This window comes from Diceros bicornis, chromosome 15, assembly GCF_020826845.1.
Source record: "Diceros bicornis minor isolate mBicDic1 chromosome 15, mDicBic1.mat.cur, whole genome shotgun sequence".
NCBI classification, from domain to species: Eukaryota; Metazoa; Chordata; class Mammalia; order Perissodactyla; family Rhinocerotidae; genus Diceros; species Diceros bicornis.
Window position 1 is genome coordinate 44,011,000 of NC_080754.1, and position 14,407 is coordinate 44,025,406.

At 37.7% G+C, this 14,407-nt stretch overlaps 1 protein-coding gene across 1 annotated transcript in view; it reads right to left on the reverse strand.

The window, feature by feature from the left end:
* The window catches only part of KCNMB2 (potassium calcium-activated channel subfamily M regulatory beta subunit 2), a 118,928-nt gene that overhangs the window by 21,581 nt on the left and 82,940 nt on the right, over positions 1–14,407 (reverse strand). The window contains exon 2 of the mRNA XM_058556316.1: positions 10,301–10,423. Coding sequence (XP_058412299.1) covers positions 10,301–10,423 — 123 coding nt within the window. The remainder of the gene's footprint in view (positions 1–10,300; positions 10,424–14,407) is intronic.

Sequence of the window (14,407 nt, forward strand, 5' to 3'; positions counted from 1 at the left end):
CTAGCCTTGGTGTGTCCTGGCAAGGCAGTATGTTTAAGCTCTGTTGAGGCAGTCTTGGCTTCCTGGTGAACTGTGAATCAATATAGTGGATACAAGTCAACATTTGTACACATTGACAACAACCAATAGTAGATATATGCAGTCTTTACTACATATACTGAGAACATTCTGCCCAAATCCTTTTGGAGAATGGGAGTTATTAATAAATCCATTAGGCAAATCTTGCATAGAAAAGATTTTCAATTGTCCAATAAAACTGCCTGTTTTCCCCCAGAAATAGTCAACACAATACAATTTTATTTCAAGCCCCGTATTTGGATAGTTTTTTAAAGTTAGATGTTAGGGCTCAGCCTATAGTTCATAAGAAAGTTACTTATGAGACTATGTATACACAAACATAGATATAAAGAGTAAAATGTGCAAGAAAGATTTTTCTCCTTGGCCTTCACTCATTTAAATTCAGATTCCCTTGGTATTTAGCCTGCAGGGAGAAAAGTATTCAGGTTAAGGCAAGGTAAAGGTCATTTATTAATTCACTTGTTTATTCATTTATCAATGTTTTTAAGTCTTCGTAAGATGAAACACACTGATAAGTTCTGGGGATACAAAGTGAATAAGAAGTGTTGTCCTGGGAGAGCGTAGCAATGAGACTGATTAGAGAGGAGTACAAGAGGGAAGCCAGTCAACATGCTGGGGACCGGTCTGCCAAAGGAGTAGTTACTGAATGGCTAATTCACCAAGATTAGCCAATTCACTGATTTACTGAAGGATCACTTTGCTAAATGAATAATTTGCCCACTTTATCACATTTACAGATTTAACAAAGATTTATTTTAAGGAGTATTATTTTAAGTCTAGTAAATGAATATGAATACATTTTTCTTTTAAGACTATGTTTTAAAAATACATTCAATTATAGAGTATATTTTTCTTATGAATATATTCTTTTTAGCAGTATTTTAAGATCTGCTTGATTTTTTTTTTAAAAGCTGTTTCCTAGGCGGACTTCTTCTCTTTATAAATATATTCTTATGAATATATTCATAGATATATCTTTCTTGACTATGTGTGTGAATATGTTCTTCTAATAGATATAACAAAAATTTAGCATTTCATATGGGAGCTTTTCAGTCTATATTGATTTTTTTCCAGTCCTTTTTAGAGTCATCTGCTGTTTTGCTAACATTTTAGCATCTTTGAGATTCTTGTGGCAAATTTCACATTATGCCTACTTTGATAGATTTGTCAACTCTCTCAATTAACCAAAATTTGTTTCTTTTAACTATTCATAAGGTTACGGTAATTGATTTTGGAGGGGAATTTTTAACAGCTTTTTGAAGATTCTGTGAAGTTTTATTTGAACAGTTTTTATTTTGTCCTTATAACATTATTTTATAAAATGTTTAATTTGTCTCTGCTCTGGTCCTGTGATTGCAATAACAGGGATCTGGGTAAGAATGGTGGGACTCTCTGTGGGGGAAAGTTGAAGAGGAGAATCTGCATAATGTGCAGTCTGGCCTACTGATACTAGAGAGGGGGAAACCCAGGGGCAGAGAGGAGGGGAAACTAACGAACAGAGAGAGAGTAGGGCACGGCTGGGGCAGGGGTAGTGGGGGAAGATCAGGGGACAGAGGGAACGGGAGATTGGAGGCAAAGAGTGTCGGGAAACACTGAGGGAAGGACAGAGGGGCAGAGAGATAAAGGGACAATGGCTGCAGAGACTGAGATACAGAGAGGGAGAATCTGAAGGCCCCAAATCTGGGCCCCCTGCAGCCTTTTTGGTTCCCGCTAACCCACAGAACTATGTAGGGTTGCAATAATTATACAAAGTTTTTGGTATAAAGCTAAATCTGATAAATTCACCAAAAGGATTGTCTGGCAAATAGATTCTTTGGCAAATTTTCTTCAGACAAATTGGCTATCACTATATTGGGCATTCTGTGAAGTGGGCATTCAGAGGATTATTAATAGATCATTTGACCCAGGGCTATGATGTATTAGCATGACGGTGGTTTAGAAGGCTTCCAGTTGGAGGCTGCAACTTGGTTTAAGTGGCAATGGCTAATGGTCCTGTGACAGACTCAACTGACTGTCCGATGAGCAAACAATTGAGAAGGGGAAGGGTATCCAGGCAGAATGTGAGAGAGTAGGGGTAGTTGAGTGTGGTTGGATTCCAGGATCCGGTGGGTAGGGGATGGTAGGCAGTGAGATGGTTAGATATGCAAGAGCCAGAGATAAAGGATCTTGTGTGTCTTCTGAAGTTAGAGGAGCCATCAAATAATTTAAGCAACGAAGTGATATGATTATACTTGTACTTTAGAAAGATCACTCATGTTAGTGTGGTTGGTTATTTAGAAAGGTTTATGTCTGGAGGGAAAGAGACTGATTCTGAAACTCTCAGTGTTTCAGAGGGGTTGAAAAAAAACAGTGGCAGAGGAGATGAAGATTTAGATGTGGGCATCATTTGCATCCAGAAGTAACAATTAGCACTATGGGTTGTAATGAGACTCTCCAGGTAGTCAGAGAAACAAAAGACAGCGAGGGTACTGGAACACAGAGAGGGCAGGGAGACAGGTCTGCAAGATGTCCTGAAGCTGTCAGAGAGGTTAGGGGGCACTGGGAGGCATAGGAAAGTGAAGTAAGGAGGATATGAATTAGAAGCAAAGAATTATGTCTATCTGAAATTACCTGGGAAAGACCCTTCCGAAACTAACATATGATACTTAACATACTGAATGTTTATATTTATGCCACTCTGGCCCAATGAATAATGAGCTGCTCAAGAGTTAGAGCCAGACCACATTCATCATTATAGGCTCAGTCTCTTCCATTTATTAGGCTCACAAATTATATTCGTTTTGTGTGGGCTAGAAATGGCTGCTATATACTTAGGTTGTGAGGTAGCCAGCATAGGGAGGCCAAATGGCCAATTGAAACCAAACAAATCAGGGAACAACGGCTAGATTAGACTCCTGGCTTCTCTCTTCTTATCGGTGCCCATTGGACTCTACCACCAACAAATTTAGTATTCCTTCTAAGCAAAACTTCAAGCTTACCAGGCACTGAGAGCTCTAGTTTCCAGACTTCAAAGAAAAGTGCCTTCGCTTAGGTCCTATGAGAGTGAATCTGGGGGGTAATGGATTGCTGAGTGCCAGCTGAGCTGAAACAAGCAGAGTTGCTATGTGTTTTCGCTCCGGGAACACTCAATCTGTTATCTCATATGGCAGAGCTGGGAGTGGCTTTGATCAAAACAGACATTGTTCTGTCTTCTGCCCACCAAAGCCTTGTATGTTTTTGAGACATGCTTCTTTGTATGTATGGCCTCATCTTCTATTAGTTCCAGATTTCATAAATTTTCCTTGAGCTGGTAGGTCCAATTTGATTAATTATTATTCTGTTTTCAATCTTTTAAAGTGTACATTCCCTTGGGAGAAATGTGCTTTTGAGTTTAGGAACAAATGACAGTCACACTTAATATAGTCATTAATATGAGGGGTTTTGTCCACGGACCTAATATTATTATTGTCAACTTATTAATACACAGGACTTCCTAGGAAGTCTTACAATATTATTTGATGCATAAGAGACTAAGGATGAGAGCAAAATTATGGAAACGAAAGTAGGAGTTAATTCATTTTAGTCCTGCCTTTAACGTATGAGATCACACAATTTCCCAATGATATCTTAATTTCTAATTCTTATTTTTACCTGATCTGTTAGCATATTAAAGTTGATAAAAGTCTTTAGTGAAAAATATAGAACAGAAAATTATGTGACTCATTCAGATAAGTTAGGGTATCCTTATAACCTAAAGAACGTTTGAGAAGCAATATCTTTCCATGGACCACATTATTTGCCTCCAGTGCAACATTGGTAGAAATAAATAACTAGAATGACTCTATCTATGGAAATAAAAATATAGTTCCAAAAAACTCATGGGTCATAGAATAAAACATGATAAATTAGAACGTATTTATCACTGAACGATAAGAAAAATAGTATAGAGCAACTAGTGGGATGCAGCTAAAGCAATGCATATTTAGAAATATATAATCTTAAATGCTTACATTATATAAGAAGAAAGCCTGAAAATTAATGTGCTAGGCATCCAACTCAGGGAGTTATAAAAAGATTAACAAAATATATTAAAAGAAAGTGTAAGGAGGGAAATAATAAACATGAGCAGAAATAAATGAAATAAAAATTAAACTATATTAAAAGATCATCGAATTCAAAGGCTAATTTTGAAAAGACTAATGAAATAGACAAACCTGAGACAAGACTGATCAAGAAAAAAATAGAGAAGGCCCAAATAAATATCAGAAATTAAAAAACCATAAGTAACAGATACAGAATGGATTAGAAAGATAATAGAGGATATTTAAAACAACTTTATAGCAAGACACGTGAAAACTATGAAATATATAACTTACTGAAATACACAGCAAATTCTTACCAATATGAAACTTATTGAAACTGATTCAGAAGTAACGAGAAAATCTAAATAGTTCTAAATCATTAAAAAATTGAACATAAATGAAAAATATCCTCATAATGGAAATACCAGGCTCTGATGATTTACAGGTATTTTTACCTATATTATACAAATCATTCCAGGGTATAGAAAAAGATGGAATGCTACTCAACCTATTTGCTAAGATTAGCAAATTTTGATACCAAAACCAAATCAGACACCACAAAAAGGAAAATTACAGGCCAATTTCACTCATAAACATAAATGTAAAAATTTTAAAAATAAGTTAGCTCACTAAATTTAGCAATATGTAAAAATGAAAATACATCATGATCAAGTTAAGGCTATCCCAGAAATATAATGTTGATCATCATTTGATTATCTATTAATGGAATATATTACATAAATACATTTAAGGGTTACAATCATATGATAATGTAATACATATGGAGAAATGTATTTGATAAAATTTAACATCCATTTGTGATAAAAACTCTTATGAAAATAGAAATAGATAAGAACATCCTTAATGTGATAAACGGTTTAGAGCAAATACCTAGAGTAAACGATAACTAATGGCGAAATGTTTGAAGAATCCACTTTATGAGCAGGAACAAAGCAAAGATGTTCATTATCACCTGTTTTATTCATAGTTTACTAGCTAGTATAATAAGGCAAGAAAAAGTAAATCAATGGTATATTTACTGATAAAGAAGAAAAAAAATGTATTATTCACCAATGATATAATTATGAAGAAAATATAAAAGAATCTACAGAAAAATTATTACAATTAATGAGAAAATTTAGCATAGTTGACACAAAAGTTGATATACCATTTGCCTTTCCATATACCTGCCAAAGTAGAAAATGTAATTTAAATATTAAAAAAAGAAAGTACTTAGGAATAAATCTAATGAACTACGTGCAAGTTCTGTTTGGAGAAATTATAAAACTTTGGGAGATACTAGGGAAGACTTAATGTAGAGATTAATCATATCAGAGATGTGAATTTAACACAAATTAATTAATAGCTTTCATAAAATTCCAATTAAAAATCCCAAGAGTTTTTTTGGAAAGTGGGGCAGGTGTGACTTGACAAGCTGATTTTAAAATTTATATGGACACATGTGTGCTTTCAGATCACTGGGGAAGGATAAACCATCCAAAAGGTGCTGGGGCAATTGGTTATCCATACAGAAAAAAAAATTTGGATGCCCACTTCACACCATACACAAAAGTCAACTCCAGATGTTTAAAGACTTAATTGTGAAAGGCGAAGCTACAAAATAGTAAGAAAACTGTACGGGAGCATACCCTTTTGAACTTGGAGTAGGAAGGAATTTCAAAATGTTCAAAAAATGGCTAGCTCAGAACACATTAAAATCAAGAACATAATGTTCATGAAAAAATATCATAAAGAAAGTGAAAACACAAGTAACAAACTGGAAGAAGCTATTTGCACACAACAAACAGACAAAGGGTTAATATAGACTTTATTAAGAATTCCTACAAATCAATAAGAAAAAGACAATAGAGCAGAAAAATGGGCCACATATTTGAAGAGGCACTTCAGAGAACAGGACTGGGGAGGTAGGCTCAATCGTCTTAGCGACGTAAGAAATGGGAATTGAAAGCACAACATCCTGTGGATGGACGGAAATTAAAGACCTGAAAACTTGAGGCGAGGCTGCAGAGCAATGGAATCACAGCCACAGCTGCTTTGGGAAGCAAGGGCATTACCTGGTAAAGTGGCAGCTGGGCATATTTTTGAACCAACCACTCCCAAGGTAGGAATATATCCTGAGAAACGTTTGTATAGGGCGACATCAACAAGAGGTATTACAGCAGCATTGCTGGTACAAAAAGAACTGGAAATAATGCAAATGTCTATTAGCAGTAGGTTGGATGAGTAAATAGTAGTACAGTCATGCGCCACTTAACAATGGGGATATGTTCTGAGAAACGCATCGTTAGGCTTTCGTCGTCGCCTGAAGATCATAGAGTGTACTTACACAAACATAGGTGGTTTAGTCTACTACACACCCAGGCTATACGGTACTTCTCTTATGGGACCACCACTGTCTATGTGGTCTGTCGTTGACCAGAACGTCGTTACGTGGCACATGACTGTATATTCATATAACGGCACACTACACAGCAGAGAAAATGAGCCACAGCTACTCACATCAGCACTGATAAATCATAGGAACATAATGTTTGGTGAAAAAAGCAAGTTGCAGAACAATTCATATGGTATGATTCCATTTATATAAAACATTCAAAATTAAACTATGTGTTGTTTCAGGATTCAAATGGGACAAACTCATGAAGAAAAAAGCAAGGGAACGATAAACACAAAATTGGGGATGGTGGTTATCTCTGGATTGGGGCTGGGATAGGGAGGAGGATGCTATTAAGGAAGCATCCTCAAGGCCTTCAAAAATTCTGATTGTTTAAATTTTTAAGCTCAATGAAGGGTACTCAGATGTTTATTATATCATTATTCTTTGTATGTTAACATGTGATTAATATTCCTTTATATCAGTTCAATATTTAATAAAAACAATGCAAAGAATATTTGCTGAATACTCAGCTGTAATGTTCTTAGCTGGTAACCTCTCCTTTAAATTCTAAATTAGTTATTGCTGCTATTGTTTTATTTTGTTACCTGCAATATAAGGATTAAAGTAAGCTCACCTACCAAAGAAGTTTTTCAGAGAAGAAAAAATTGTTCCTTCATATTGCTGTGTATGTGAAAGGGAGGATAAGGATAGAAATCAGTGTTTTGCATATAGCGGATGATCAGAAAAAGGACTGATTTGAATTAAAAGAATGAAAAAATGTAAATTGACTTCAACTTCCCTTGAGCTATACAACATTTGGTTTCAGAATTTTGGGTGGACTTTTCCTTCCACTTACTTACTCTGCCTGCCTGTAAGCTATTTCCCGATGTTCCACCTCTTGAGGAATCCCAGGGAAGCCAATATTCTGAGAAGTTTGGCTCTGGTCTTGGGAAGACGTGGTGTGAGTGGGGCCGAGGATTTTTGGCTCCTGGCCTCCGGGATTGCTGCGGGAGCACGGCTGGAGAAGCTGGACCCACAGAGGACAGATGGGCAGATTGAGAAGAAACTGAGGGTGCAACAATTACCAGCAGTTCTGGGCAGTCCTTCCAGACAACCCACTTAATCTATTTCCAAATAATTAACTTGAGGACCTTAATTATCTAGATTCATTATTAGCCATCATCGCCTTCATTATCACCACGATTACTGCCACCGAGAGCATCTTAAGCAGAACAATAGATGTTGTTCAAAGTCAGTTTGAAACTCTGAGTCTTATCCTACAAGAGTCTGTGAATTAGGCAGAGGAGACGAAGATGTGGTCAAGGAAGAGGTGCAGACAAATGAACCAACATCAAAGTAAGGATCCCGGCTTAGCAGCAGATCCTATTGCTGTATTCGTTGCCTGTTTTTCCGTTTGTCTTTGACTTGGTAGGACAAAGCCACGTAGGTTGATTTCATAAGCGTCGGCAGCACCATCGCATAAATAAAGCTTGCTGAAAATGATTTCTTATAGTCAATAATATTTTAATTATTTTAAATCTCATAGTTACTGAAATCAGACTTTGAAAATAAAAAAAAGTAGTAATTTAAGAGTTTCATAGAATCTTATTGGTGCTGAATTTGGAGCTAATTATTTGCTCCCTTTAACTCCACAAATATTGCCAAAATATCATATTCACACATTTCTTATCTCCTTTGATAAGCAATTTTAGGCTGTATTTTAATACAAATTTTCCCTTGCGGGCGTGGCTGTTCACTGCTGCTCCAAATATCTCATGTTTGACAAGAGCCTATGTAAGCCATGGGGTGCAGAGAGAGTATGACCTCGGGTTCAAATTCTGATTCCATCACTGGCTAGTTGTTGGACCTTTGGAAGTTATTTAAAATCTCTGAACCTCAGCTTCCCCATCTGTAAAATGGGCATAATAATCCCTATCTTTTAAATGAAAGGAGAACGGTTAATGTAAAGATGCAGTACACAGTAATTTCTTAAATGTTAATCCCTTTGTCTGTAAAAAAAAAAAATCAAAATGTATTTAATTAAATTATTTGATGAGAATAAATAGGATGTGAAGCAAATATATCACACTTCACCCACTCTGCTGAAGCCTTCAAAATCTCAGGAGGGCTGGCCATTAACAGTCACAATATTGCTGTAGGGCAACAAAATCTCTGCCGTTCTCTGCCATCACTGGCAGTGGACTTTTTTTTTTTTTAAGGAAATGAGGAGATTACATACAAACTATGGAATTTTGAAATGACAGATGAAATTTTAGTCTAACAGTAACGATCTTGCTGAAAGATGATTCAACTTGGCTTGAAAGCAAATAAAAAATAACTTTAAGTATCGAGAAAAAGCATGTGAAAACCTAGAGATGAGCAATGATAGTAAATTTTCAGTTGATCTGCTTGTGTCATGATGAACACCACGACTTTGTTCAAACACTGGTTGCCTTAAGGGCTGTAATCTGACATTGTATCATTATTTTTTCCATAATTAAGATAATATGTTTGGAAAATGGAGAAGTAAAAACACACTTTTCCTTCCAGGCTTTTTCCTATCTGTATTTTTCTGTGGCTGCAATCATAGTTTGTATGCAATTTTTCAACTTGATTTTTCAGTTAATCTTACGTCAAAGCATTTTTAAGTGCTAAGTGATATATTACATCCCCTGATTTATTTAACAGACTTTCTATTGTGAATACTAAAGTTGCTTCCAAATTTTTGCCCTAATATATAATTTTTAGGAAGAACAATTTTGCTTTCAGAATTTTTTCAAAAGATTTTATCTATAGGGAAATACAGATTTTAAAAAGAAAAATAAAATTACCAGCTCCCAAAACAACATTCCACTAAACCTCTCTCAGGTCTTTCTTGCGCCCGGCACCATTTATCAATCCTGATTTCTATCAGATTCTGCAGGCAGGTGAGCCTTGCTTAAGTTGCAATATGCTGGCTAGGCAGTTGTGTTTAAAATTGAGCTTCACCAGACCCAAGTAACAGGACAAGGTCAAGGAGAAAGAGAGAGACACAGAAGAAGAAAACAAATGGAGAGAAATCAAATATTTAGAAATGGCCAGAGAATTTTTTGAATGCATTTACTCCCTAAACCCAGTGGGACAGCTGGATTGAGCTGCGTAATTACCATTTTGTATTTTATTTACACTGCCTTTGACCTTTAATTTTTCTTCCTATTCCCCCATTTCTCTCCTACCCAAGGCTATTATTCCAAGGACTTTGAGGGCTCCATGGACTTGTCCATCCCCTTCTCACCCTCTCACAGTTTCTGTTTTCCTTTCCTGCCATATGTCCAGTGCCTAGAGATGCAATTTTAATCACTTCAGTTCAGTATTTATCTAGCATTTACTATGGGCCAGGTACAGTGATAGGTGCTGGAAATTCAATAGAGAGCAAAACACAAAGTCTGTGCTGGTCCAGAGGCTGGAGGAAGGTTCTGATTGAATGGCCATCTGAAGGCAGAGCTAGGGTTAGCTAAGTAACAAGTGGGTGTGTATGTGCTTGTGTGAAAGACATTTCTGACAGGGAACAGCCTTTGCAAAGCTATGTGGGGGGAGTGAGCATGGAGAGTGCAAGGAGCAGGAAGGCCAAAGTGTCAGAACCCACTCCCTCAAATGTAGAGCCCATCCCACATTAACACTTGCACAACATAAAACTCAGTTGCCTAATGCTTTCCTGGTGGCATCCTCTCTGGGTAGTTAAGTTAAATGATTCTGAAAAGCCCCCAGAGTCCCGGTGATTTACCTTTTCTCATCGTGTCTGTAAGATGAAGAGGTCCGGCCACTGGTCCATATAAACATCTTAGAGGATGATGGTCCAGGAGCTCCTTTCCTTATGGTGGAAGTCCTGGAGGAATGGCGAAAAGACCTGGAACAGGTACACACTGGAGTTAAATCCATTACTTTGAGTTTTGGGAACTCTATATCAACAGCAACCAACAGCTCTCAGCAGACTGACTCTCTTAAATAAGACCAGGTTTCTGCTGCTGTAAGGCAGCGGTTCTCAACCCTGGCTGCACATTAAAATCAACTGGGAATCTTTTAAAAAACATGGAAGCCTGGCCCTTCCCTCAGAAATGTGCATTCAATTTTCTAAAAGCCTTTTAGTTGTTTCTAATGCACTGCTAGGCTTGAGAGCCACTGCCTTAGGGAAACATGGTTTTCTAATTGATGTTAATTTCATATTCCCTCTGAAATGTGTTCTCCAAAAATATAATTTTGGTATGGTTTCTCACTCTGTAGTATACTATATTTTTCGAAAATTTTGATTCAGATTTGGATACTAAAATTCTATTTCTCCTTTCCTCTGTTTTCCTTTATGCTGACAGATGTGACATGTTGGTGATGAAACATCATCTTCTAAATATGCTCTACTGTTGCCAAAGCTGTGGGTTTGTCCCGTGGCGGCTGAGTCTGCCTGAGAAAAATCACAGCAGCAGTGGCAGCAGATACTCTCTGGCTCCTAGAGGCCAGGTTTCTAGGATCCAGAGTCAAGATATTAGAGGAATGGTGTGTCCTTTTGGTTATGACTCGGCTTAGGGAGGAGTTTTTTCATCTCCAAGCATAGCACTAAAAGTAGTTAGTTATTATTATTCGTTTTCTACAATAATCATTTTCTAGGGCATTAGAAACATGAATTATCACAGAATTCTTAATCACATATAAAAGTTAAAACAATATTGAACTAATAGAATAAAAGAGGGAAGGTGATTCCTTCATGGATGCGCAGTCACTCGTGGCTTTCCTTTTGATTGAGCACAATATTAATGGTAAGCATGAAACTGGACATAATATTAGCTAGTATATACTCTATTAGCTACTGCATGCCAGGCACTTTGCGTATGTTATCTATGCATATATCATGAGATGTATAGGCACATATCTGTTATGCTTATATTATGAACACCCTGCGAGATGGATGGTGCTATTATTTCCAGATTACAAATGATGCTTTCAGGAGATTGAGACACTTGTTCAAATTTAGAAAAGGTGGAGCCGTGATTTGAACCAACGTCTGCTTGCTTCCAATTCTCGTACTCTCTGGAGAAAGACACATTATGGTCAGCCCAGTGATTTTCAACTTGTAATATGCGTACAAATTACCTGGGGATCTTGTAACAATGTGGATTCTGATTCAGTGGGTCTGGGGTGGGGCCTGAGATTCTGCATTTCTGACAAGCTCCCAGGTGATGCCAATATTGAAGGTCTGCAGAAAACACTGAGCAGCAAGGGCTCAGAGCATGTGCTCAGAGTCACTGGTTGGTTATAGGCCCAGTTTTGTCACTAACTAGCTGTGTGGCCTTGAGAAAGTCACTTACCATTTCTAGGGCTTAGTTGTTTTTAATCTGTAACATGGAAAGTTGGAAACAGATAACTTCTAAGATACCTCTCAGCTCCAAAATTTTGTGATTCAGTTAATTGAAGAATGAGTCTAGGCATATTCTAAGTTATTGTGTCCTGACTGTCTGGGAATAGATCTCCTGTAACCCTTGGGTCAGCATCAGAGATAGAGGAACAGAGGCCATGGGAGGTAGCAGGGGTTTGGTAACCAGTACAGACTCAAGAAGTTATACTTCCTCCCGTGGTCTCCTAGGACAAATGGTGGAATGAAACGATACACCTGAATGGATGTCCTAGTCAATTTTAGAAAGATTTAGAAGTTGAATCTGCTAGCTTTTTAAATGACTTGGATCTGGGTGATTTAAAGTTGTTTATGTTCCTTTTTGGACATCTTGAAAACATCTCAAATAGAATGGAGATTAAATCCATTATTAAAACCAGTCAGCCCTCAGGAAATAAGAATGATTTTAATCTAAGTTGAATGAACTACTTCATAAGAGTGACGATTGGCTTAAACTTTTAGGAAGTTATTTGAACATTGACTCTGGTGGAATCCTCTGATGCCTTTAGTCTCTCCTAAAGGATTGGGGACGTGGAGTAGACAAAGAAAAGTGGTACATTTTAAGTTAAGGTAAAGCAATAAATTACTGTCCTGTTGCTGGTTATTAGCCAGCATTTAATAGACACGCCATATATATAAATATATAAAAATGCTTTGAAATTATTCCAAGTGAAATGGGCTGCAATGATTTTAATATACTTAGGATACTTTTCAGACTGTGTGTCATTATTCCAGCGTTTCACCCTTGCTCTGTTGTTTTAAGGTGATACCGAAAGGGGGAGATGAAAGATATATTTATTCTAATTAACTGTCTAAAGCTTGTTGGAAGGGACTTAATGACTCCTTAGGTTACGCCGGTAAGTGGATTTGGAGTTTCCCCACTCCAGTTTTCTTTCATAAAGACAAACTGTTATTCAAAACCTACTAAGTTTGTTGTTAATTAAAATGAAAAGGAGTAGCTGCTTTAGGGACAACAGTATAAAGTTTCTGTGGAGGTTAAAAACAATTTCAGGCTTCAAAGAAACACCAGAGTATGTAATTGGAAGCTGGTTTGGAGGCTCGCTCAGCTCAAAGGCAGCCCTCCTGAACTCCTTAAGTAATTGCCTCAACTCTGCTCACGTTGTAAGACAAGGAACAATTCATTTGAATGGTGTTTAGGACAGTGATATAGAAACAAAAAGCACTTTATAAAATTTTGTAATTTGGACTCCTAGCACGAAACAGAGATCTGTGTTAGTGGCTGCACAGGGCTGTGGGCAGGGGGAAGAAACCTGGATCTAGTTCCATCATTAAATGACCAGGAATTGGGAGGAATCTGGCAAAACCATGACTATATGACTGCAGATGGGTATGGTCTGAAAACTAGAAGCCCTAAAGGACGTAATCTCAGCTTTCAATGAAAGCAAGGAGTCAGGGAGAATGTAACAGTTTCTTTGTCTCAGGAATTTATAAAGGGCCCCTTTCCATTTGTCAAGCACTCATCTTGTGGGTTTATACCTCTGTGACTCAGTTAGTGCCTTCTCTCTGCCTCCCTTCCCTGCCTGGTGAATGAGTTTCTCTGTTTCCAATGTTCCTCTTTTCGGACGTCACCACTTCTCTGACCCACATGAGCTGCTTCCTCAGCTCTGCTCCCAATTCTTGGTACTCACCACTGTTAGAGCAAGGCACAGTTTATCCTGGATGCCCTGCTAGGCTGTGGCCATTCCAGGGCAGGACTGTGTCTTATGCACAATGCAACACACACAGTGACACACTGGTTGTGTTTGCTGCTTTGACCATCTAAGTATCTACTGGAAAACATGACCATCGGTACTGATTTTGGCCTCCTGTATGTGGCTCACTACTGCTGGGTGCAGCTGTTTCCTTCCAGATCCTTCCCTTGGCTCGGTATGTTGTTCCTTCTTCCCACTCCCCACCTCCTCTCTTTCCTTCTCCTGATAGTCCTGCTCCCTCTGTCTCTTTCATTGACTTGGACAGAAAGTTTCCGTTGCTTGCTGAATTATCAATCAGATTTTCTTTAGAAAGGGCAGCATGGCCTAATGACAAGATGAGCAGGACAGCCAGATGCGGCCTATTTGTTTGTTTGCCTCCTGGCATCACCACCCACCGACTGTGGGACTTGGGATAAACCAGTTTAACGTCTCTGCATCTCCTAGTTTCCTCAGCTATAAAAATGGGAATAATAACACTTGCCTTTCTGAGTTGCTTGGAAGATTAATGAGATAATAGATGCAAAAGTACCTCAAACAGGTCAAGGCACATAGTAGGCACATTCTAACACTAGTGTGCTTCTTTATCCCCTTGCTATTAATTTTAAAAGGAAATGGATTGGATTTTATCTTCTTGTAAAAAAAATTCAATTAAGTTGCTTTGTGCTTATGCATTGAGACTATTGATTTTTTTTCCTAAGGTCAGTGGCGCTTAATAGAGGAAAAACAGTTTCCCGAGATA